Genomic DNA, 24,931 nt, shown 5'->3' on the forward strand with positions numbered 1-24,931 from the left:
GTATTACCAGTAAAAACAAAAGGAAACTTGATCTAAAGTAGCAGATCACTAGGTGGCCCTGGCTCTTAGGTCTCCAGACAGTTTGACTGATCTAGCCTATGTTACGAGAAAAGACGACCAGCTTAGGTGTGATGTGAGTATGTGAGTAATTGCAATAGAACGGTTGTGCACACATCACAAAAAGGTAAGGGGACAGTAAAAAAATATATATGCAGATCAAAATTTCTAGCTACTTGCTCTGCAATGTTTGCACTCTGGTGTGGCTGATGACTTGATAGCAGTCAAAATCCATCAATATCTTTCAACAGGATTCACTGTTTTCTGTATTACTTGCTAGAAAAGAGCAAGTTGAAGTTAGTGTGCAGCTACTGAAAAGTGCTGAAATTACCGCTGGTCCCTGCAGAGATGAGGTTCTCCAGCTCTCTCCGGCGCTTGGTCACCGTGTCGTTCAGCTCTCTCAGCTCAGTCTCCAGCTGGCCCAGGTGCTCTCTCTGCTGCTTCTCACCATGCATGGTGCTGTTCAGCTCTCCAGACAGCACCTGCAGCCTCCTGTCTGTCTGCACCACCTCCTTCCTGCAAAAACAATACAGCACAATTTAGAAAGAAGAAGTTATCATTATCCCCTGCTGGCTCTGACGATATAGTGAAGGAGGAAGCACATTTAACATACAGTATGTATGTCGCACTTTAGAGTTTTGTATATATCAAGGCAGCCTCTTATCCTATTGCGATGAAGCTTGCCTTATTGAGTGTATTAGTCTGAGGGTAAATGGAGGCATCTTTCCATTTGTCTGTATTCAAACTTATTTTTACATGTGCATACAGTGGATGCAAGTCATGCTGAACTGCTTCTTTATGTTACTGACGGCTCCAATATACTGGTTTAATTTGTATCTTTTATTCTTCCCTCAGAGCTAAGTTGAGCCTGCCAAAATAATGTGATTTGAACCCAGGCCTCCAGAGAGGAGAGACTGGTAGCTTTCCCCACCCACTACATCACCTTGAAATACACCTTGGCAATTAAACCATTATTCTGTTAAAACTTCACATGTGTTACTATAATCAACCACTAGATGTCTCAGCACCTATAATGTTTACTTAATGTAAAGAATGCCGAAAAGAGAGTCTTAACTGTATAGGTAACTGCACTGCTGGAATTCTAGGGAAGTTACATAATAAATTGAACTCCTCTGTGTATAACCAGCATGAGAACTGATTGAGTAACATCTCATTTCAAGGAAACCCTGGAATACAGCAGCAGTGCACAATCACACTCAACTACAAGCACAACCCTTCCAATTCATTTTTTATTACTGAAAACATTAACTGCATTGTACTAGCTACACTGTATTTCCATTTGTGTTTAATTACTTATTATATGTACTTACAATAGAATTATATGATCAGGAAAATAACCTTGTTAAATGCATAATTGTTAAAGAAATACATTATACCGTCTGCATTTGCATATTATTTATTATTTGTCGGTTTATTATGCCATGATATGTGTTCCTAATCACTATTTATTACGGTTTCTAACAGCCTGCTTAATAAAGTATGGAATTGCTGTAATGAGGCCAGAATAAAACAAGGCTACAGCATGTAGGGGTGTGCAGGGGAAATGTCTTCCTCCCATAAACAGTGTTAAAGGGCAGTAGTGTGGAGTAGTGGTTAGGGCTCTGGACTCTTGACCGGAGGGTTGTGGGTTCAATCCCCAGTGGGGGACACTGCTGCTGTACCCTTGAGCAAGGTACTTTAGCTAGATTGCTCCAGTAAAAACCCAACTGTATAAATGGGTCACTGTATGTAAAAAAAATAAATAAATAAATAAATAAATAATGTAATTGTATGTAAAAATAATGTGATATCTTGTAACAATTGTAAGTCGCCATGGATAAGGGCATCTGCTAAGAAATAAATAAATAATAAATAAATAAAGATTTGCAATGGAAAATATCCAATTACCCCCTGACTCCTAGTCGGCATGTTTATACACACATGGGTTCAAGCAATTGCATCCCCTAGCTCATCTCAATCCCCAAGTATCCTAGTATCCTAAGTTTCTTTACTAGCTTTTTTAATTTCAGATTTGTTTCAGCGTACTGTACCTTAGCCGTTCCGCGATCTGGTGGACGCTGTGGTAGAGCATCTCTCTGGACCGGTCATTGATGAGGCTCTGAATCTGAGCCAGCTTCTCCTCCAGTTTCTGGATGCGCTCCACACTGTCGTCCGAGGTCACCCCAGACTCCTGGATTTGCTTCACCTTCTCCTGGATCTTATCGAGCTCCCGCCGAAGAGTGCACACCAGCTCGTCCCACTCCTCGAAGCAGGGGTGGCAGGGCGCACACCTGGGGAAGCTGCCGGTGAAGCCACGGGCACACTGATCACAGCGGCTCCCCGTCACCCCCTCCACACAGCTGCAGTGCCCTGTCTTCCGATCGCATTGGAGCGTCAGTGAGCCAGAGGGGTCACAGTTACATGCTGGGGGAGGAAACACAGTGTCATTATCCCAAAATGATCACTTTTACACTGGTTCACCACACTGTCGCACCTTATTGACAGTAGTAATAAAAAGAGACTTGGAGTGATTGTAGCTCACCCAGGAGGAGCAAGTGTAACAAATTACCTGAAAAAACGGCATAGAAACTGATCACTTCCTTTAACCTAAAGTACTACCAGAGTTTTCTATGACATGCATTTCTTTAAAAACTGCACATTTGAGACCTATTTAGTTAATGGGAGTGCAACACGGGTTAGATTTATGTACTTATTTTGTTAGCTACAATTACTTAAGTCACAGAAATTAGGCAAACATTCAAGCATTTGTCAAATTGTATCACTGTGCGTTTAAAATTATACATGAGACATTACTGACGGTCACCTTTCTTTACATTCCCAAAAGCTGCCCCAGCTTACTCCTCTCCTGAAACCTGCTCGCCACAACAGGTACATTACTCTGTGGGCTAAAACAGGCTTGTTCTTACAACCACTTACAGCAGAAGGAGGTTATAAATGACAGTCAAGCTTTAGAGTTTGAGTATGTTATGCTGCAGTAGAAGCAGTAGCAGTGGCATGCTTATTTGACTCACAGAGTGTAGTGTAGTGGTAAGCATACCTAAAGGAAGAAGCTTTTCTCCCTACAGCTAAACCACAGCACCTTTGAGAATGTATACACACACCCTGCTGTTGACAGCTTCTGCTTTCTGATATACACAACAGGTTCAACAAAGGATGGCTGTAGTTAACAAATGTACAATTGGATATGCTGCAGTGGAACAGATTTCAGTACACAATTTAAAAAACTAACTGGGGCACCTTTAGACATATAGGCGGCCAACTAGCTTTGAAACCTTTGAAATGTAGCTATAGGTAGGCTAAAGTGTTTCCTTTAATGTGGTACTGAGAATATAGTACAATTGCCTCTTTATTGTGGGTGTAGATTTAGTTAGATGATCCCTGAGGAACCTGGTAGCTGTAGACTTGAAAAGACGCCTTGGTTATATCACTGGGTACCTGTGCACTCTGAGTTGGGGTCTCCCCAGTAGTTTTCCTGGCAATCAGAGCAGACTCTCCCTCCAAAGCCAGGCTTGCAGAAACACTGTCCGGTAAACTAGATAGAGAACACAGAAAACAACAAACAGAGGGGAGAACATGGTAGTTTTATTTTGTATTAATGAATCAGCAGCTAGGTACTGTATGACATTGTGGGAGAGCTCAGTGGTATGGCTATACTTTAAAAAGCCAACAAGTGAAAATCAGAGAGAGAAAGAGAGAGAAAAAACTACTTATTAGAGAGAAAGTCGCCAATTAATGGAATGATCTAAAATAATCTGGATTATCATGATCATTTTCAGCCAATAATTGTGTTCCTTGGACATTTCATCTGGGAGGTGAAGCTCTCCCCATGCCTTCAATGGCTCATTTTCTACTAATACCACCTAACAGCTTCCCATATTGACTGGCATGCTTTCATACATTCTCTGATCCAGAAGAAAGGTGACGTGAAATGACTGAGGAAGTGCAAGTGTAACACATTTCCTGAGAGTAAAGCATTCAAACTGGGAATCATGTTTTAAAATGAAAAAAAAAAAAAAAAAACATGTTTGATGTCTTTCTTTCAAACCTGCACATTTGAGACCTATGTACAGTAGAAGCAAATGGAAGTGCAAAACTGGAATTATTTTGTCAGCTGCAATCACTTTAAAGGTTAAAAATTGCAAGACACTGTGGTTCCAACGTACCATGTTGCAGTCAGTCCTGAGGGAGTGCTGGAGGTAGCAACTGCAGGGCTCACAGCCTCCGTCCCTCCCGAAGTTCCACTGCTCTGGGGCACACTGGTCGCAGTTCTGCCCGATGACGTTGGCACGGCATGGGCAGGCCCCTGTGGTTCTGTCACAGTTACACACATCTCCGGAGCACTGCGACTGCAGCGTGCCAGCGATGTTACAGGTGCAGCCTGCAAGAAACAGCCAGCGAGCAGTCACTTTGAGGACTGATTGGAAGAGCTGATTCTCAGTGTTAGATCGCTTAGAAAAGTGTACCATAGTAAAATCAAAGCAACAAGTAATCAAGCACAGTGAGGCATGGTAAAGCATTGTAAAACCCAGAGAGGTATGATAAAGCATATTAAAGAGAGGCAGAAGTTTTCCACTTACAACTGAAGAAGAGACTTGTTTATTTCTAGCTGTTGAATATGAAAATAAACTCAGGAATATTTAGATTTCAGTGATTTAAATGATGTCAGTATTGACAGCAGATTGTCTGCTGTACTGTATAACAAGTTATCTAAGTAAAATGACCAGTTTTAATTTAAGAAACTCACTTTCCACTGGTTTTGAATAATCAATCTGAGATTAACAACCTTTACAGAATTTGAAAAAGCAGTAGTCAACATTTTATTCCATCTCTGCATAGTTTAATCACAGTTGGGGAAGTTTTTACCAAGATATAGCCTGCAATTGCTCAACTAAACAGTTTGCTAAAGAAAAGGTGCACTTCAGTCTTCTGTGCCTGTCCTAACAACCTTTTTCAATTCCGAGAACGACTTTAGGATAGACTAGAGAAAGAAACGAGACTCACGTCTGCAGTCCTGCGCAGCTGCGTTGCCATAGTAACCAGGCTTGCAGGCCGCGCAGGCCGGCCCGTCGGTGTTGTAGAGGCACTTCAGGCACTGGCCACTGCGTGGGTCACATGACTCGGGGTCTCTGCTGTCAATGTTGTTGTTGCACTGGCAGGGGCGACACTCTCCCCCAGGTCTCTCAGGGCTCCCAAAATAACCAGGGGAGCATCTGTCACAGCGAGGGCCTGTACGAGGCAGAGGCAGAGAGAAAAAATATTCAGTTCATTCATAGGGCAAAACAAGGCCCATATCATTACCAACAACTGAAACAACTCTAAATGGTAAATTAGTACTATGGTCAACATGTTGCTTACTGAGTACCTGTGTATCCCTGTCTGCAGTGACAGATGATCTGAGTACCTGCGTATCCCTGTCTGCAGTGACAGATGATCTGAGTACCTGCGTATCCCTGTCTGCAGTGACAGATGATCTGAGTACCTGTGTATCCGTCTGCAGTGACAGATGATCTGAGTACCTGCGTATCCCTGTCTGCAGTGACAGATGATCTGAGTACCTGTGTATCCCTGTCTGCAGTGACAGATGATCTGATTGGACGCCGGTGCAGTGGAACACGAGTCCCCGTTGGAATGACCACTTCCTGGGTTGCCAGGGCATGGACACGGGCGGCAGTGCTCTCCAGATCCCAGAATCGGGTTTCCATAGAAACCATCCAAGCACCTGCGAAATACACAAACGGTCAACTGAAAATAGGTGACAGAATACAGTTAGGACTATGCAACATATTACTATAGTGCTATTACACAGTAATTACATAATTCATATCCAGTACCTGGCCTTCCCCTTTCAATCAGTTTCTAAAGTTAATAAATGGCATTGATTTTTAATTCTGCCTTCTCAAATGCTTAATCATCATTTAAAATGTCAGAGAACTCAGGAATTAGATTAGAAGCCTGTTTTTCTTTAACTGATTAATTCTACTGTATTCACTAATAAAACATTATTATTTAAATATAAATGAATTGCAGTATAAAACTCACCTATAATATGCAATTAAATCAAATGATTACCATTAGCAGCAGTCTTTCAAATTCCCTTCAACGTCTTGAATAGAGTAACTTGTAACACAAGTCCATGTAAACATTAATCAAATTTGTTTAATGAAGTTACAAAAAATAGCCCATTTGATAGTGACTGCCAGAGGGCTCCATAAAGCTTCACTAACCGTTTAACTTATTTAAAATTACAGTCTGTTTTAGTTTGTTAAATACGGTTTGGTATCCATTACAGTTTAACCAATATCTTTCATAATATAATTTAAAAAATAAATTAAAAAAAAGACTAATTTGTCGTTTTCTTTTTTCTGAAAGGCAAAAACACCAGTTACAAAATAAATTAAAAAAAACAAGCCCCCAGTCATTATTAACTGAGCTAAAAGCCCATACTATATTAAACAGAAAACAGACCAGCCTGGGACCAACCTGTCACAGTGATGTCCGCTGGTGTAGTCCCTGCAGCTGGTGCAGGCCCCGGTCTGGGGGTCACACGTCTCAGAGTGCCCGTTACACTGGCAGGGCCGGCAGCTCGGGAATCCCCAATGCCCTGGCTGGCAGTTACTGCACTGGCGTCCCGTCGCACCGCGCTGACACCGGCACTGACCCGAGGCAGGGTCACACAGGCTACTGACCGCTCCCTGAGGGTGGCAGTCACAGCCTGGAGGGACACCAGGTGTGCAGTGAATTACAGAGACAGTAACACGATGGTACATTAAATTCTTTAATACAGTGATTTTGTAGTTTTCCATGCTTTTCCCAAGCTTATATGAATTTACTGTGCTTTACTACACTTCTATGTGCTTCTACCATAGCATGCTACAGTTAACTTTGTTAGCTCCTGTCAAATGAACTACACAACTAGTGTATGTATACAAATTTATGAAACGTTTTGCAACTCAGTTATGATATATTACCATGTCCATGACATTCAAAAGAGTGGGCCAAGCCCATTAATGATTATAAAAGTAGAAATAATAGTGCTTATAAAACATAGTCCTTTATAAATTCATGTCGGTGGCATGGGTATTGTAGATGGCTTTCCATACTGCTGGTCCACCTGTATCCTTGCGCCCCCTGGTGTAGATGGTGGAGGTTTATTGAACTGTACTTACGGTGGCAGCCATAGGGTCCGAAGCCATATGTCCCTGGTGCACACTGGTTGCAGCGGCGTCCGATCACGCTGGGTTTGCACTGGCACTGCCCACCAATCTTCTCACAGACTGCACTGAGAGAGCCCTGGAGGTCACACTCACAGGCTGCAACCGAAACAAAGGACAGGCTCATCGACCACTCAGTTAGACTCTTACAGTGCAGGTGCATTAAAAAACAGCAATTAGTGTAAGTTCTGCTGCCATCAAAGATACAATGGTTTTGAGCTGGGCTGAGAACGTTCTACAAAAGTTTCTCTTTTGTAAAATATACATTTCTTTACCAAAGTCAATGGATAGCCTCTGAAAAGGCAAACATACTCAAATGGCTACAATTAAATTGAAAACAGCCATTTTCAGATACATCACTTGTGTTGGTGTTCTCTCAAGTGTGCCTCATTAATGGCTGTGCATATACACTCTGAACATGGCCTAAATCGGTGGTTCCCGAACTGGGGGCTGGGGGTCTTCAGGGGGGCTGTAACAAATGTTACAAATGTAAAAATGTTCTCTTCCAAGTGACCCTGACAAAGCAATGTTCCTAAGACTTGGGGATCAATTAATTTACATGAATGCTGCTGTTAGGTGCTTGAGGTTATTTAGTTTCATAAGTCATGTTAAAATAGAGTCCGGCCATGTGAACCCTAAAGAATACATGAAAACAGCAGCGGGAACAAGTGGCCCACAACAGAGAAATGAATAAATAAACCCCAGATTCTGAAACCAATCAGTCCTCTTTATCCTGCACTGTACTCACGCACTGCCCCGTCATGCAGGATAGCTGAGATACTGCAGAGCAGCTTGGCACACATCTCTGCCAGCATGGGCATGGGTGCCATCAGAAACGAGTCCAGACACATATATCTCTCCATCTCCTCCCGGTGGTGTACCGAGGCAGGGTCGTTTCCATGGAAACCAGGCAGTTCTGTGTACCTCGGGAACAGAACCAACTAGGAGAGACAGCAGGGAGACAACATGGTGAAAATAATTGCAAAGAAAAGGTCAAATACTGTGAAGGAATAAAAAGACTACTTGTTTTATTCCACTCAAAAAAATGTAGCTTTGTTTTTTCCCAAAGAATGGGGTCCACGATTTTAGAAGAAGATATCAGAAATCTTTAAGGGCACATAACCCAGCATGGCCTACATGTCCAATAACTTATCAAAACAAATGTTCATGCAATGTTTCATCACATCAGTTATTCCCTTACAAAGCTTAGTACTGTGAACACGTATGAACCAGATCACAAATCATGTTAATAATTTGAAGTTTTGTCCCACCAAGTAATTAATTAAAGGAAAAGTTTTAAAGGATAACTACTGTTCGTTATCCTTTAAAAGTTAATTTATTAAATATTATAATTTTGGGCCTCAAAACATCTTGGTTTGAGTTGGCTGTCCATCAACATGAATCAGTTACACTTCTAAGATTAACCAGTAGATGGGGTTGTATATCTAAAAGAAAACCATGAAATAAACACAGGACAGGCTACTGATTCAATAGAGGAGGCAAAAATATGTTAAAGTGGAAAAAATGAAAGGTAAGTAAATTACAAACTACGATCACTTTATTGCCTGTACTTTAATGCTTATTTACTGCAAGGATGCAATTTCAAGCTGCAATAACAAGCAGTGAGAGTTTAGGATTCAGAGCCAAGATTTCAGGTTTGAATCCCACCTCACCTTAACCTTCAGCGAAGCTTAAAATCCCCAATCCAGCAAGCAATGTCATCTTATACCATTTCCACAGTACTTAAATAATGCCCAATTAACACACACTGAGACCATGTGATTACCATTCCCTTCATTCACCATCATGCTTACATAAGGAATAGGGTCTAACATTGTATCTGCAGCTATGCCTTCCAACCAGGGGCGTTGCCCCAAGAAAGGGAGACATGCCCCCCCAAGTCTTTTCCCATCAGCGAGAAAAGAGTCCCTCTCATTGACCCCTATCACATGGGGCGGACAAATAAGTCATCACTCGAGGGGTGTGAGCCGTCGTGGCTTAGAGGAATAATAAACAGACAATGGACATATTCCTGCACCAATCACGTGCAGCCATCGGTGCTGAGGGTGGGCAAATGGTTTTGATTGGAGCAGGTGTCAGATGGAGCTAGAGCTGGATAGCTTCTTTGTGTTCTGCCTGTAGAGCGTGGTCGTCTTCATTTTGTGGAGCAGCAGCAGTGAGAACTTATATAAGAATACCATGTCCTATACCTGCCACTTATATCAGAATACCATGTCCTATACCTGCCACTTATATCAGAATACCATGCCCTATACCTGCCACTTATATCAGAATACCATGCCCTATACCTGCCACTTATATCAGAATACCATGCCCTATACCTGCCACTTATATCAGAATACCATGTCATATACCTGCCACTTATATCAGAATACCATGCCCTATACCTGCCACTTATATCAGAATACCATGCCCTATACCTGCCACTTATATCAGAATACCATGCCCTATACCTGCCACTTATATCAGAATACCATGCCCTATACCTGCCACTTATATCAGAATACCATGTCCTATACCTGCCACTTATATCAGAATACCATGTCCTATACCTGCCACTTATATCAGAATACCATGCCCTATACCTGCCACTTATATCAGAATACCATAATTATAGCATAATTATTTATCACAGTACTGCCACTTATTACAGTACTGGCTATTGACTTATTTGTCTTCATTTTTACATCACGGAAATGCACTGTGCTGTTCAAAACATCTCAGAAAACATGAGGCAGGTAAAGCACATTTTGACTCACTGAATCGATCAATATGAAGGCTGTCAGGTGTCTCTCCATGACTCTGAAGCGCTGGAAGCGGATAGCCACCACGTAGCGATTGTTTGGCTCAAAGCAGAAGGGTCTGGGCATCTTTATATACCTGCAGAGAGCGAAACAAACACCACGTCACTGAACATGCAACATCACAGAGCACCTGCATGTTACAGCACCCCCATTCTGAACCACTACACTGAACATGCAACATCACAGACCCCCTGCACGTTACAGCACCCCCATTCTGAACCACTACACTGAACATGCAACATCACAGACCCCCTGCACGTTACAGCACCCCCATTCTGAACCACTACACTGAACATGCAACATCACAGACCCCCTGCACGTTACAGCACCCCCATTCTGAACCACTACAGGGAACACAGAGGAAGCCTGGCAGGAGATAACAAGTAGAGTTGACTCTTCAGGTGCAAGACCCTTGCCACCAAAAAGTTAGTAAGTGGAGGACATGGGAAATCTCCATTCACAATTTCAGAAGGGGCAGCAATTACAGCTGCACACCACTAGAGGTCATCTTTTTCAGGGGTTGAAAATGGACATCAGTTTCAAAGCCTGACAAAAAATGTATCTAAGCATAAACAACAATATAGAGCTAGAGATTGATTTACATAAAGCTGTACAATGAAAACCATGCAGAAACATAACCCTGAGCCTCCAAGTTTGTGTTGTCAGCCTCTTGTTCATGGCAGACAGTGTGACGAGATGAAATATGACATTGGTCCAAATCCCTCCCCAGCACAAAAGCCAGTTGCGGTGGGGAGATTATGAAGGCCTCTATTCAGCTTTTTTGGGACTAATGAGACAAAGCCAGGCGAGAGAGCAGACAGAGGTCCCATTCACTTGTTGGGAGGGTCTCCGAGAATAAAGAACCCTCCCTTTTCACAGTTAAACAAGCTTTACAAAGGTCACACACACACTCAGACACTCCAATACAATTAGTAACAACTGAAGCCCAGGGACAAGCATCGCTAGACAGAAACGCAGATTTTGTGGTTAAACTCTTTCCTTTGTGAGTTTCCCCACTCAGAATGGTTTCCATTGGTCACCCGTTTATAAGGTTTCTGAATTGCTTATCAACTGTACAATACAAAGATATAGCTATCAAGTACAGTTTTGAAGATAGTCTCACTCTGTGATTGGGAGAGGGTTTTTTTCTTTGGTTAGGAACTAGGACCTTGAGATAGTGTATTTCACACTGTTTAAAGTTCACCAAGCTAATGCAATAATTCCTTAAAGCATTCCTTTGTTTCAGTGCAATTTTCGGTGTATGTCTAACATTCAGGGGTGTGGAAGAAACACAAATCATAGCAAACACGGTGAAATGTTGAAAACAGTGAGCTGGCAAAGAGCCCTTACCCAGCAAAATACTATTTTTGTACAATTTACTGTCAACACAGCCGAACCGTGAATGAACCAACATTAGTGAAGCGTTGAATTGTGAATTATGGAAGAAGCACTGTATTAGGAAGAAACGTCAGTTCAGCTGTTTAAGACCTCCCTTTTCCTTCCTCCAGGGAACCTCTTCATTGCTTGTGGTTCCCGGGGTCTCTTCACACCCACATCAAAACAGTTTTTGCTTAAACAAGATAGATCACTTTTTTTTCAGAAACGTAAAACACAATAAAGTTACTAAACCAGAAATTAATAGCAATTTAGTGCATAGAGCTCTGAAGAATACATGTTTGCACAATATGTGTTTCCTTTCAAACCACAGAATGTCAGACATACATAGTAAAACACTAAACCACTGTGTAATCAGCTATGTGGACTCCACAGCAGGTCCAGGGTAAAGTACACTACGTACTGTTGTTTTATTCAACATATTTAATAAGTAAAACCAAATAGGATTAATATATATTTTTCACAAACCAAAGTACATGTATCTGAGATTTCAAACTGATTTAGCAGGCTTGAAGTTCATGATAAACATGATAAACTGATGAATGGAGGTTAAACTTTTACAAAAACAGCTATTTTTTCTTATTAAAATGATCCCTTAGCCCGTATAGTGCATAGCAATTAGAATTGTGCAATCCAGCAGGCATTCCTCGGATTTACTGACATGACTGGGTTAATGTGCAACCTGTACAGGGAAACATTTAAGGAATGTCTGCCATGCTGTCACATAGCTGGCCTTAATTCTCTGATACAGACAATGCCTGCTATTTATTAAGTGACCTACAATACAAAACCAAAGAAACTGCCAAGCAAAGCATGATGCCCCAGTGTGCCCCCAAGGCATGGCATAAGCCCCAAGCCTCCACACACACACCAATTGATATCTTTGTATTTCATGGCAGATGGGCGGTATCTGGGAAAAGCAGCAATTTTCTCAATGGACTGCCTCACTGTCTGCGCTACGGAAACAAATGGCCAAGTCTGTCGATGAAATGAAAACTCCAAAAGGATGAGGACCATCCGCACAAATCTCTATTGCTTATTCTAAATTGTTATTTTTTTTTTCATTTTGCAATTGTGTACTGCTGCAGCGGGTGTTCACTTCCTGTCAGTGTTACAGGTAACAGGAGCTCATCTGAGCCTTACACTTGCATTCTACAGTATGCTGTAAGCCAATCAGGAGGGGTCTAAATCTAAATCAGGAGGGTCTAAGATGCCTCACATTACAAAGAAAGTGAATGGACCATGTGAGAGACAGGCTTTGAATCCCTGACTGCAGAGAAAAATTGGTAGGCTGAACAGAGAGGATGTGAATATATTCTACTGTCTGGGAAATGCTGCAGGTTGAGGAATGAATTTATAAAAAGCAATTATGCAAACATGTAATACATACAGGTGGTCTCTGAGTTTTGTGTATGTCTGGTTTGCATGCCCTGTTGTATTTTGATTTGTAGATTGCAGACAGAACAAGCTGCAGCCCCAGTTTGATACTGGAACAAGATAACATTGAGATTTGAAATGTGATATTAAAGAGATTGCTTCCACCATGTCACTGAGCGTTCATCTTGATTACATTTTGTCTTGTTTTGAAGTGGTTTTGTGACAATACTGAACTGAAACACACCACATTTAGTCAGTGCTGAAAATCTTCCATTATAAAATGGATCCTATTCATAGGTACAGTATGATCAGCATCTAAAGCATTGTTGATAATATCATACAGTACATCAAGCACTCAACCATAAACTCCTAACAACGTCTTCGCAGTTCCAGTCTAGTAGACAGCAGACCCTTGAGGTTGCCTTTGAAATGTACAGAGTTCATCGAGAGTCTGTACCAGCCCAGTAGATATATGAAGGTATATGACCTGAGTTATCAACATTCTGCCTTTCACATGTCTCTGAGCATTCAGAGGGAATCCCAACACTGGAGTCAATGCCACACCTTTCCAAACTGCAGTGTTATAGCTAGCTCTGCAGCTTATTATCACAAGGCTTCAGTCTCTACGTCGCCACTCACAAGGACATTTCTTACATTTGATTACATGAAACACATGTCAGCCTTGTCATGAGGCAATAGCAAGAATCTGAACCATGTTATGTGTGACGCAATTAACTGTGCAGCACATAAGGCCTAGAGCAGTTAGTTTATCTCTACTAAGGCTTGTTAATATATATATATATTAATAACCGAAAGCCCCAGTTTTCAAGTCTATTTATATGGAACGATATATACTGTAGTTGTACAAATATGGCACTGAAATACATGTGTCTTAAATGTTACAGTGTTAAAAAATTTACATGAGAAACACGTAATACCCAAACATAGAACTGTGTAAAAAAGGGAGTAGGCTTAAATAGTACTACACAACGATGTACTACAACTGTCCTTACAATGAGTTATTAGAAGAAGCTGTTTATGTACCTGTCGGGATCTCTGTTATGACTTTACTAAGCTCTGTACTCAAGCCAGTTAATCCTGATCGTGCGCACGCACCCAAAGAAAGCTGTGTCGAGGGTTTCCGTGTGCTCAAGGAAAATAGCAGTTACGTCTTTAGGACTGCCGTAGGCCGAGTTGTTAGTGTTTCCTGTTTGACAGTGTGTGGTGCTGACTGAAACCAATGTAGGTGTATAACAGAGAAAAGGTGAGCTTGTTTATTTTTTACAGAAAGTAACTGTAATATTATTACTCCCATTAAAAATCTAACGCCGTACATCACCTCGTTATTGACAAAAGTAATATCATTACAGTAACGAGTTACCTCAACTCTGCTCTTCAACCACACAAGGAAGAAATACCCCTCTAGAAATTGGTCCACTTGAGCTGGACTGGCCCAAATACTTTCACACATCCTGAGTAAGAATAAAGATACAGACGGAATTGGTACCTCTGTTGATGAGGGAGTGTCACTGTGTACATCTGCTCTGAAGGAAGAACGTTGCCACAGCGTTGGCTCCTGGATAACTGCTGAGATGAAATGCTAACAATGGCTTCCCAATCTTCAGTGGACTGACAGAAAGAAAAAAACAAAATATACACTTACTTTGGGTCTTTAATTTAACTTTTGTAAAATATAACATTTTCTAAAACACCAGTACAAATTATAAATAGAATTTATACAGTAGGAGTGTGTTATACACTTAATTTAAGGACATGGGCACTGGGCACTGCAGTACAACACCTAATTCATTCTTATTTTTGACTGAAAATCCATGTTACTCTTAGAAAAATGAGTGTTTTCTTTAAAAACACAAGACTAAAGCTTCCCATTCAAAGCCAGTATAAATAAAAAAATGTTTTTCCTCTACCATGATCCGTAAACAGCTGTGTTTGAGAGTCTTCTTCTGTCTAGACTAATTCTCTTTCCTCAGTCTAGAAATCAGCCATGCCCCTGCCTAGTGCTAGGGGACTGTGCTGTTGGATGTGTTTAACCAAGGTTATGTCCACTTGGTGGACTTTTTCTTTTCCTGGGACGATTACAATGAATAACAAAAAGGAAAAATCTATTTGCAATTGACGATGTGGTGTCTAAGACAATTTGATGTTTCTCACAGCAGATGGATTTAAATCTGTTTGCAGGGTTCCTACCTCTGGCTCGTATCGAATCATGACGTCGTAGTCCATGGAGAACGGGATGTTGTCGATGGTGAAAACCAGGCCTGCTCCATCTCTCACCCTGGCGAAGCCTGGACCTGTCCAGGTCACCATCTGCTCAGGAACTCTTTCCCTGCGCACAACCTCCACATCGGGCTGGGAAAAAGACACAATCTGAGCTGAGTCACCTGGCAGCAGCAACGTTTTACCTGATAAACTATGTGAAAATCTATACTTGCCAACTCCTAGTTATCCAGACTGCAAGCAACAGCACAGGTGGAGAAAAGGGGGATATCTAACAGACAAGATAGAACCCATGTACATGCTCTGATCAAAACTCTCAGATATTAAACTATGGAAGTGGCAGAAAGCTTCCTATACATCAGGGGCATGCCATTGAGTGTATTATAGACATGTCTTTATCAGTGTTCTTAAGAAATATGACCTGAAGATTTTTTTATTTAAAAAAATAAAAATGCTTAAAAACATAAATCATGGATGAACAGAAAGTGATAAAAACACAGATAAAAAAAAGCTCCATTGTACTAGACTAAAGTTGTTGTGCAATTCTATAACCTACAGTGCCCTGAGGTGACGATAAAATTCTTCAGATGCAATAATTATACAGCGTGCTGTTCATGTTTCCTGCTCAGGCTCGGTGCCCTGGCTTCAGGCAATAAATACAGTAAATACCTGTATTGAATCCCTCAGGGACCATGATTTCAACTGAAGCTGCTTGCGTGCCAGCTTCAAACACACACTAAGATGGAAGAGAGATTTTATACTGGTGGTACCGGAACAACCAATACAGAGACAAAGATCATGGAGTCAGATTTAAACAGCAGCAGGAAACCTGTAACCCTACTCTAGAATGGCCTTCACTGTGTGTTTCTATTACATTTATGAAGATTGCTTGGTATCTTAACATGCATAAGCTCATCTTGAGAATATTGCTGTATGGACCACAATAAAGCTTATAGCCTCTTGCAAGTTATAGCAGGAGCATTTCAGTTAGGCTCACTTGTGATTCACTGGCAAGCTAGCGTCCCTACAGTTGAAACTACCTGTGTGGAAGTGGAACGATGATGTAAACGTACAAACCCAACTTCATTGTAGAACACAGTATGTAAAGTAGTTTTAAAATATATATTTTTTTGTTTTTATCGCTGCTGTTTTTCAGGCTGAACGCTTCTGCTTATGCTTTTTTGATTGGACACATTAAAGAAAAGCACTTACTGTTTGTTGAATCTGGCGGATCTTCCTTAGTGCTACCCTCTGCTGCCGAATCCTGGGAATCCTCCGGTGGCGGCGCAGCCTCTTGGCCTCGGTGTTCACGTATTCCAGGCAGTCAATCTCGGCCTTGGGTTTGGGCCTTCCCTTGAAAACACAGAACAGCAGCTGGGTTAGGGCAGTAGTCCTCACTCACTTACTATACTTGTAATTACTAAATTGTTTAATGCTGCAGTTAATTTTATCGGCCAAACATTTCAATTCACACAATTTTTCCTGAAACAAAAGTTGACTCAAACTGCATCTTCAGTATTGATCTAGGTCACAAATGTATATTATTATTTGTTTATTTATTATTTGTTTATTTAGCAGATGCCTTTATCCAAGGCGACTTACAGAGACTAGGGTGTGTGAACTATGCATCAGCTGCAGAGTCACTTACAACTACATCTCACCTGAAAGACGGAGCACAAGGAGGTTAAGTGACTTGCTCAAGGTCACACAATGAATCAGTGACCGAGGTGGGATTTGAACCTGGGACCTCATGGTTACAAGCCCTTTTCTTTAACCACTGGACCACACATCCAGATTTATAAGCAGGTTAAATCGACTGCTGCTCTGGAGCACAGGGAGAACCTTCCATACAGTTTAACTAAATCACATTATGAAGACCAGTGGGTTACATATTAGTTGTATACATATCAACGTTTGACGGAGTGAGCAGTCATATTACGGTTATATTACGGGCTTGCAGTGGCAATGCAAACACCTTTCAAACATCTCCACACGGCTGCTGTTCCACCCTTCTGTATGACGTGTGGGCTGGGAACCCTAATCAAGGAAGAGTGAGCCGTGAGGTGAAACAGAGGGAGGGAGGGAGGTCCTGCAATTTTACGCTTTGCTAGCTGCGAAAGGACCTCCTGTTGAGGATTCCGAGATGCTTTTCCGCCCCTTTCCTCCGGAGGGTCACCACGCTTTCCTGACAATGGGGAATTAGAGAGACAGAGGAAGAGAATAGGGAAAGAAAAGGCAGGTAGAATTCCACCTCAGTGGGACTCTCCCGATTGATGTAAGAAACCCTTGACTGGATCTAGCTAGCAATCTATAGTGTCTTTCTGACTGAATGCAAGTTCTTTACAGATCTGAGCTTAGAAAATGTGTGCTAAACATGTCCATCCATCTGTCTCTTCCACTCAACATTGTGATAACTGCCTTGAATCTTTATCCTACCCTCCTAGCCTCCTACAACCTGAGCTCCCATCTGCTGTGCTTTCTAAAAACTTTAATATCAAGGGTTAAAGTTTTCACAATTTGTTTCCTGGATTCTTTTCTTTTGCAGATCTGCCAAATTCCCCAAAGGTTTGCTAATTAATTCAAACTGTCTGTCCATGTTACAAGTACTGCAAGATAACCAATCTTAAAGACTCGTTTATAAACTGCATACTCCTCGTCAATTCATCTCCTACCCCCACCAACTATATCCCTTTATATGATTCCTAAAATAACTTTGAGAGAGACAGGAGAGAGTGCGGGTGGTTTTCCATACGGCATGTCTACGGTTCTGTATCTATCAGAATCATACATATACAATGACGATCAGGTTTGACTTCCTTTATATTTACAGCAGGGAATGCAGTTGTTGTGTCCTGAGCAATGCAGCTGTATGATTCCAGCTCTGATAATATGTGTGGGAGGGGAGGGGGGGGGGTTATACAGCGCAGCGGAATGTGAAGTAATGCTGGTACAGATATGCACACATCAGATAAGGAACCAGATCCAGCTTTTCCAAACAGGAATCATCTTGTCGAAATGTCAATAATTTATGGAAAAGACTGTGTACACCAAACAGTTCTCAATCTACATGTGTGACATACACACGGACAGACGTATAGACAGATACCCCCATATATTCCCAGGATCTAATATTCTCAGTAACATATGTTAAATAATGTTATTACCCAGCTTCATCACAACTGGATAAGGGGTTTTTCAGATATAATGTGATATAAGTAGGTACATACCTACGACGGCCTCCACTATACCCCCGTCGCCAGGGATTTCATTCCCTGAGGGGAGAGTACGGGACAGGGTGAATGGGAGGAACTGCAGGGCATACTCACAGGTAGCAGGGGGTCGTCGGGGGAGTGTGGCACTGCGTCTTCTGCCTCATAGGTATAGTAATCCAGAGCTGCACAGAAGTAGCCAGGCTGCACGTCGCCACACTGCCTGCCCATGATGTGCGGTCGACAGTCACACTGCCCGTTTTCCATCACACACCTGGTTAAGAAAAAATGAATTACACAAAAGCTTATGTTCAACCCCAGCGTTCTCCTGAAATAAAGGCTGAGGCCAAAATATTAGCTGTGAAGGTTTGAATGATGGTATATGGTACTAAAGGTGGATAAAGGAACCAAGTTTAATATCAATGCTTTCAGAGAGTGTTGTACTTCCTTGGCCATTGTCCCCACACCCCACTGAGGAAGTGAAACATATTTCCTTTGAAAAAGCCTAAGAATTTTGAAACTTCCCTTTAAGTGAATATTTATGTAGGTTTAACAAAATCTCAGTTTACCTCAGTTTCGAGCAAGTTCTGTCTTCACGTTCATGTAATACTTTTGAACATTACAATTATTATATATTACTACCTCCCAGCACAGCGTCTCCAGCTCAGTAAAGCAATACAGAGTCATGGTACACACTGCACTTTCTACCTGTGGCTTTTCATTAGCGCCCCACTCTATACAGTCTCACAATGGAAGTGCAGCAACAGTTTTAAATCCTAAACCTAGGAATGCATTTTGAAGGGCATAACTTGCAAATGCTCCTTAAAAAAGAACACCAAATTTTTGTATTTTATTTAAATACAAAATTGTAATATACTGGCAAAAAGTATATATTAAAAAAAAGACAAATATATCATTAATTAGTTTGATAAATGTATTACTAGCCCTTGTTGTGTTTTAACAAAAAATCCCAGGCAGTAAAAATGTAGATTTAATCTTAGAATCAAGACCTACCTGTTGTTGTAGGCTCCACCAAAGTCACAGCCACAGGCCCGGCAGCCTGCAATATCAGTGCTGAGGCCCCAGTATTCAGCCTGTAGGATCGAATAAAGCTACATTAGGAACTGCTGTTACAGCACGGCATTCCTACTCTTCCTATTGTGGGATGACTATGACATGCACTGCCTGGCCACTATTAGGATATGTACCTAATATCAGGTTGGGACACTGTTTGTCCTGATTACAGCCTTGATACGATGTGGCACAGACTCCACATTGTATCTGGAGGTATGTTAATCCATAATTACACAGCAGGGTCTTTGTTTAAAGAAACTGCATTCTTGCTCAGTGATGTTGATTTATCTTTTGGTTTGCTTTCCATTTTTCTACCTAAAAAAGTACTCTTTTTTTTTAACAAAATACATTCAGTAATACCAAATATAGAACTTTGTGGCTTGAGCTCAGAGTTTATATTATAGTCTCACTTTGTCTCTTTTTGTCCTACTTTAAACATTTACTAAAGCCCCACAACCATGGTTTAAATTTCAGCTTCTTGTGGTCCGATATGGGTTCCTGTCCAACAAAGTGATATATCCAGATAAGGTCATACCATCTCACTACATAGTGAATAGTTTCTCAGCAAATTAAAACGTAGCTTGAGGTGTCACTTTATAGTTATTTTTTGTTTATTACATTTTCCTTACTATTTTATGATGTGTTCTACGTTCTGTTGCTCCTAAACAGAATTCTCATCATATAAATCAGCCTTTACTGTACAAGGCTTGAGCTTGCTTTGAGCAGGTTTAAAGAATCTGAACAGCCTTTCAAGCCATGCAAGAATATGACCTTTCAACTCCAGCAGCAACTACTGTCTCTCATATTGTCACATGATTTGAATGTAATTGGGAAGGATGCTCATTGCTGGCACGTATGAATCTCACAGCAAGCTCAAAGCAGATTTAGAAAACAATCGCAACTAAATATTGAAGCAACAGACCCCAGACCCACTCAGAATCACTGAAAACGTCAAATATTAGGGAAACGTAAAAAAAAAAAAAAACATTTTAAATGATGTTTAAAGCTACTTACTCTTTAAGCATACATTATACTGAGTTACAAAAACTCTGCAGCCCTGTCAGTACAGGTTAATAACAAGCACACGCAAGGTTTGTAAACTTGGAAATCGCATGCAAACTGAGAACTGCCTGTTTGTAACTCAGACTTACCAGGCACTGGTTACAGTAGCGCCCCGTGACGTATCTCTTGCAAGAACAGTCCCCGCTGACCTGATCGCAGGGGGAGCCCCCCATTATAATCCCACGAGGGTCACAATTGCAGGCTGTGGACAAATAGAATAGAATAGAATAGAATGGAATAGAATATGATAGAATAGAATAGAATAGAATGGAATAGAATATGATAGAATAGAATAGAATAGAATGGAATAGAATATGATAGAATAGAATAGAATAGAATGGAATAGAATATGATAGAATAGAATAGGGTTTGGTTTGATCAAACTATAGTATACCCCAACAGGCTATGCCAAAATAAATAATCCATCTTGATTGCATTATCTCTTACTTGTAGGGAAAAACCCTCGATAATCATGGGTAAATGGTTGATGCAATGCTCTGAAAAAAATTCATCTGTGGCTTAATCCAGCAAGGAATAACCCCAGTGTTGTTGATGTTCCTGGAACTCTGTGCACCTGGTTTAGGTTTCTTACAGTGAACATAGACTTTGGACAGAGGGAAGGAGACACTTCTTCATGCAGAATGGTGAGTGTATGGAATGGGTTACCTGGTCATGTTGCTGAGGCAGAATCACTGGGATACTTTAAGACCCAATTTGACATGTTCTGAAATCAATCAGCTGCTGGGAAATGGCCGGGGCTTAGCTGGGCTGAATGGCCTCCTCTCGGTAGGGAATGCTCTTGTGTTGCTATGTTCTTACAGTATATTAGAGGATTGTCAGGCTATTTTTCTCCATTGTTTCTGTTTCCATAAACCAGATACAGTAGCTAATTCATTGGGAAGAGTTAAGAGGCTTGTAATTTGCTTTCCATTTCTCTATATTCTATACCATGTAACATTTTGCCAAGCTCAAGGTTCTAATTATCAAACATTTAACTCTTAGTCTCATTAGTTTATGCCAATAATGATCTATTTAGATCAATTGAATTATGACAAGTTTATGTACATTCAAGAGCTCATTTTATTCATCTTTAAAGTACACAGTTGTACTGTACACTAAATCAATCAATTACAATAATGATTTGTTTTTTTTTAATCTGCAAACTCAAATTCATATGTGCACATTCTCTTCTTACAGCAGTGTTATAGTACTCACGCTGACAGCCCACCGGGTCGTTCCTGCTCAGCCCGTAGAAGCCCTCCTTGCAGTAGTCACAGCGGGTGCCCTTGACGTTCACTTTGCAGCGGCACTGCCCGGCGATCATGCCCAGGTCCAGGTCTGTGTGGCTGTCACACACACCCCCCTCCAGAGAACCCACCGGGTCACAGTCACAGGCTGGCAGGACAGAGAGACACACTTTAAATGGGAAACACAGAGGGCACAGCCAGACAAAAGAATGGGAGCACTGTAGAACAAAATTGAAATTCTGAAACAAATAAACTGATGAAGCACTCTCTCTCTCTCTACTAAGGTATATCCCTACAATTGTTTAACAAGTCTAATCAGGAATAAAATAAACTTTGATATTAATGCAAACTGTTCTTAACTGTTCTGGGGTAAAAAGGTAAAACATGCAGTCAGTTTGTTTGTCTTAGTTTAGATTTGTTTAGAATAGGTTTGCAAATTTCTTTTGCTTTGCTATCGCAAAGTGTTTCTTGTTGCTCTCGGTCAGATTTGGGAAGCAACATTGTGATGCCAGTGTGCTATTGTTCTCTAATAACACTATGGCTTTGGGTGCTGTTACTGTATGCTCAGGAAAATGTTTTGAGACAATTAGTACAATCACTTTCTTAATGATATAATTAACCTCCAAGAGGGAATTACAAGAAATGACTTTTGGCAACAAAATAATTGAGATTAACAATTAACTGTGTTTTAAGATTATGTATTTTTCTGCTTGGGGGAAAGAATGTATATATATATAAATATATATATATTTTTATTGCTCTTCCGCTGCGTAGAGGAATTACTTCCAGCTTCTGACGATGAGGTCCCAGGCAAGTTACCAGCTTTGCCGTGCCCCTTATCGCTGCTCCTGTAGTATTCTCAGCCCTCACAGGTTTAAATTATAAGTTGGAAGCAGGTGGTCCTTACAAAACATTTTTTCCCTCTTTTTTAACACCTTAGCATGAAAGTTTATTTTGAATGATAACAAGATATATGCACCTAATCAAGGTGTTACCCCCAAAAGAGATAAAAGTGAATCTTTCCAAATGTGAGGAGACGTGTCTGGCTTTCTTTACCTGTTGGCATGAAAAGCCCTTTCCCAGTCAGCCCCCACTCACCCACACAGACGGACGGGTCTCTGATATCACGGGTGGGGTCCTGGTAGTAGAAAGGTTTGCACATCTCACAGCTGCGGCCCATTGTGTTGTGCAGGCAGTCGTCACAGACGCCCCCGCTTGCGTTCCCGGTCGCCAGGTATACCGCCATGTCGAAGTGACAGCGGTTTGAATGGCCATTGCACATGCATTCTGAGGGGAAAAAACTAAACAATGAAGCCCTATCTCATAGCTATAAAACGGTCTTCTCTCTGGCACTTAGTATAGGAAGAGAAAGAGTGAGAACATGGTAGCCACAGACTACCTGGAAGGAAAGCAGGCAAACCGAGAGCTCTCTTTACCCCAGTATGGTACCAGCTTTCAATTTGCTTGTTTGCTATTTAGAATTCACTTTCACTTGCAAGCAAGGGCACGTCCTCAAAAGACGCAATACTGTAGCTCCCACAGCGCAGGGGGCAGAGCTGGATCCCGCTCACCTCTGCAGGAGTGTGGGTTGTCTGCCTCTGCGGGTCTCCAGGGCTGGTTGTTATAGAAAGGCCTGCACTTCTCACAGTTTAACCCCTCTGTGTTGTGTTTGCAGACACACCTGCCGTGGATCTGTAAAACAGAAGTGGAATTCTCACTGGCACATTTTTTTTTTCCAGAGACAGCTAAGAAATATAAGAAACATAAGAAACGTACAAACAAGATGAGGCCATTAATTTGGTTCCTAGCAGCTGACTAATCCAGAACATTGTCTAGCTGTTTTTTTTTCGGACTACAAATGATCTAGCATCAACAATGTGGCTTGATATACACTCACCAAAAAACTGCCTCCTAATGCATTCTTCTTGTTTAGCTTCACTATGATATAAAATTATTTCTGTTTGGTGACTTCTTAAAATCACCCCTGTGGCCAATAGAGCCCCAAAGTGTTTTCTAAGTACAGCTGGCACACCAGTGTAACCATGAACCTGTCCCCCTGCAACAATATATCTTACTTAAGTATTTCTTAGAAAATAAACATACATGCATCTAAACAACAAGAAGAATGTTTTATTTAAGATAACTGTAATATGTCATACCCATACCAAGTGGCTCTTAAGCAAAGGTTTAGTACATGCAACTACGTTGTTTTGTTGGAAAGAATACGTGCTAGATTTTCAAAGCTATTTATGGCAAATCTTCGGTAGTCTAAAAAGAAAATCACCAATTACAAGTCTAAAAGAAACAACTTTAGTCTACACACAAGCCCCAAAATAAAGTAGCGGAGTACTTTATATCTGGTTGGATAGCTTTATTAGTTGGATTTTGTAAGTTCCCTTACCATTCCCTCCACTCCTCCACTGATCCCTGGGATGGGTGTGCACTCAGAGGCATGCCCATAGCAGAAGCAGCTGCCTCGCACCACCAGCTCATAGATGGAGTAGTAATACTTCTGCAGCACCTCCCTCCTGCCGTCCAGCAGGTTGTCCCCCAGCGTGTGCAGTTTGGTAAAGTGTATCCGCAGGTTGGTGATCCGAAGCAGTTCTGAAAACAGGGGAGCAGGGGGGAAGGAAAGAGTCACGACACACACTCATTGTATAACTCATCCAATGTGGGGTAGACAGGAGTCAAAGTGGTGGTCCTGCAGTGTAAATGAGGCCTGTATATATAACATGTAAAAATGGTGAGTTTCATTATCCACTATGCTAGGTTTAACAGGTAAAATGAAATAATGAACTACGTTAGGGTCTGGATGGAGGTTTAATTGCTTCCAAAAACAGTTCAGAACAGGGTTGTAACAAAGACCAGCACTGGAAGAGCCAACTTTGGCCACTCCTGAGTGAAGTTAGAGGAGTATTTTCCTAGAGGATGCGGGGGAAAGTTCCTTATTATCCCTGCATATATATAGAGAACCGCTAATACAATTGTCATGAAACTTGATATTAAAATGATTTGGCTTAAGTTATTAAGAATATCATATTTTAGAAATATAGGTTGGTATCTGTCTGTCCGTACATCCGTCCATGCCATCTGTACGCCACACTTCACTTACATTATTGCATATGTCTGGAGAACCACTTTTGCTGACATGAAACCTGGCCACTCTTTTTCTATACTATTCTGTGCATACTGTTGACATATGGCGGGGGATGTAT

At 41.3% G+C, this 24,931-nt stretch overlaps 1 protein-coding gene across 2 annotated transcripts in view; it reads right to left on the reverse strand.

Annotated features, from left to right (window-relative positions):
- Window positions 1-24,931, reverse strand: part of LOC117414069 (laminin subunit beta-1) — an 88,549-nt gene that overhangs the window by 8,588 nt on the left and 55,030 nt on the right. For both annotated transcript variants that reach the window (XM_058999477.1, XM_058999478.1), the window contains exons 8-27: window positions 24,118-24,320; window positions 23,288-23,408; window positions 22,815-23,003; window positions 21,685-21,864; window positions 20,559-20,671; window positions 19,348-19,427; window positions 18,451-18,607; window positions 16,337-16,477; window positions 15,095-15,256; window positions 14,394-14,515; window positions 10,070-10,190; window positions 8,038-8,230; window positions 7,245-7,388; window positions 6,559-6,790; window positions 5,634-5,797; window positions 5,080-5,304; window positions 4,242-4,456; window positions 3,514-3,610; window positions 2,109-2,481; window positions 389-573 (exon numbers count right to left, since the gene is read on the reverse strand). In XM_058999477.1, coding sequence (XP_058855460.1) covers window positions 389-573; window positions 2,109-2,481; window positions 3,514-3,610; window positions 4,242-4,456; window positions 5,080-5,304; window positions 5,634-5,797; window positions 6,559-6,790; window positions 7,245-7,388; window positions 8,038-8,230; window positions 10,070-10,190; window positions 14,394-14,515; window positions 15,095-15,256; window positions 16,337-16,477; window positions 18,451-18,607; window positions 19,348-19,427; window positions 20,559-20,671; window positions 21,685-21,864; window positions 22,815-23,003; window positions 23,288-23,408; window positions 24,118-24,320 — 3,417 coding nt within the window. The remainder of the gene's footprint in view (window positions 1-388; window positions 574-2,108; window positions 2,482-3,513; window positions 3,611-4,241; window positions 4,457-5,079; window positions 5,305-5,633; window positions 5,798-6,558; window positions 6,791-7,244; window positions 7,389-8,037; window positions 8,231-10,069; window positions 10,191-14,393; window positions 14,516-15,094; window positions 15,257-16,336; window positions 16,478-18,450; window positions 18,608-19,347; window positions 19,428-20,558; window positions 20,672-21,684; window positions 21,865-22,814; window positions 23,004-23,287; window positions 23,409-24,117; window positions 24,321-24,931) is intronic.

The sequence above is a fragment of the Acipenser ruthenus genome, chromosome 25 (assembly GCF_902713425.1).
Source record: "Acipenser ruthenus chromosome 25, fAciRut3.2 maternal haplotype, whole genome shotgun sequence".
Lineage (NCBI taxonomy): Eukaryota > Metazoa > Chordata > Actinopteri > Acipenseriformes > Acipenseridae > Acipenser > Acipenser ruthenus.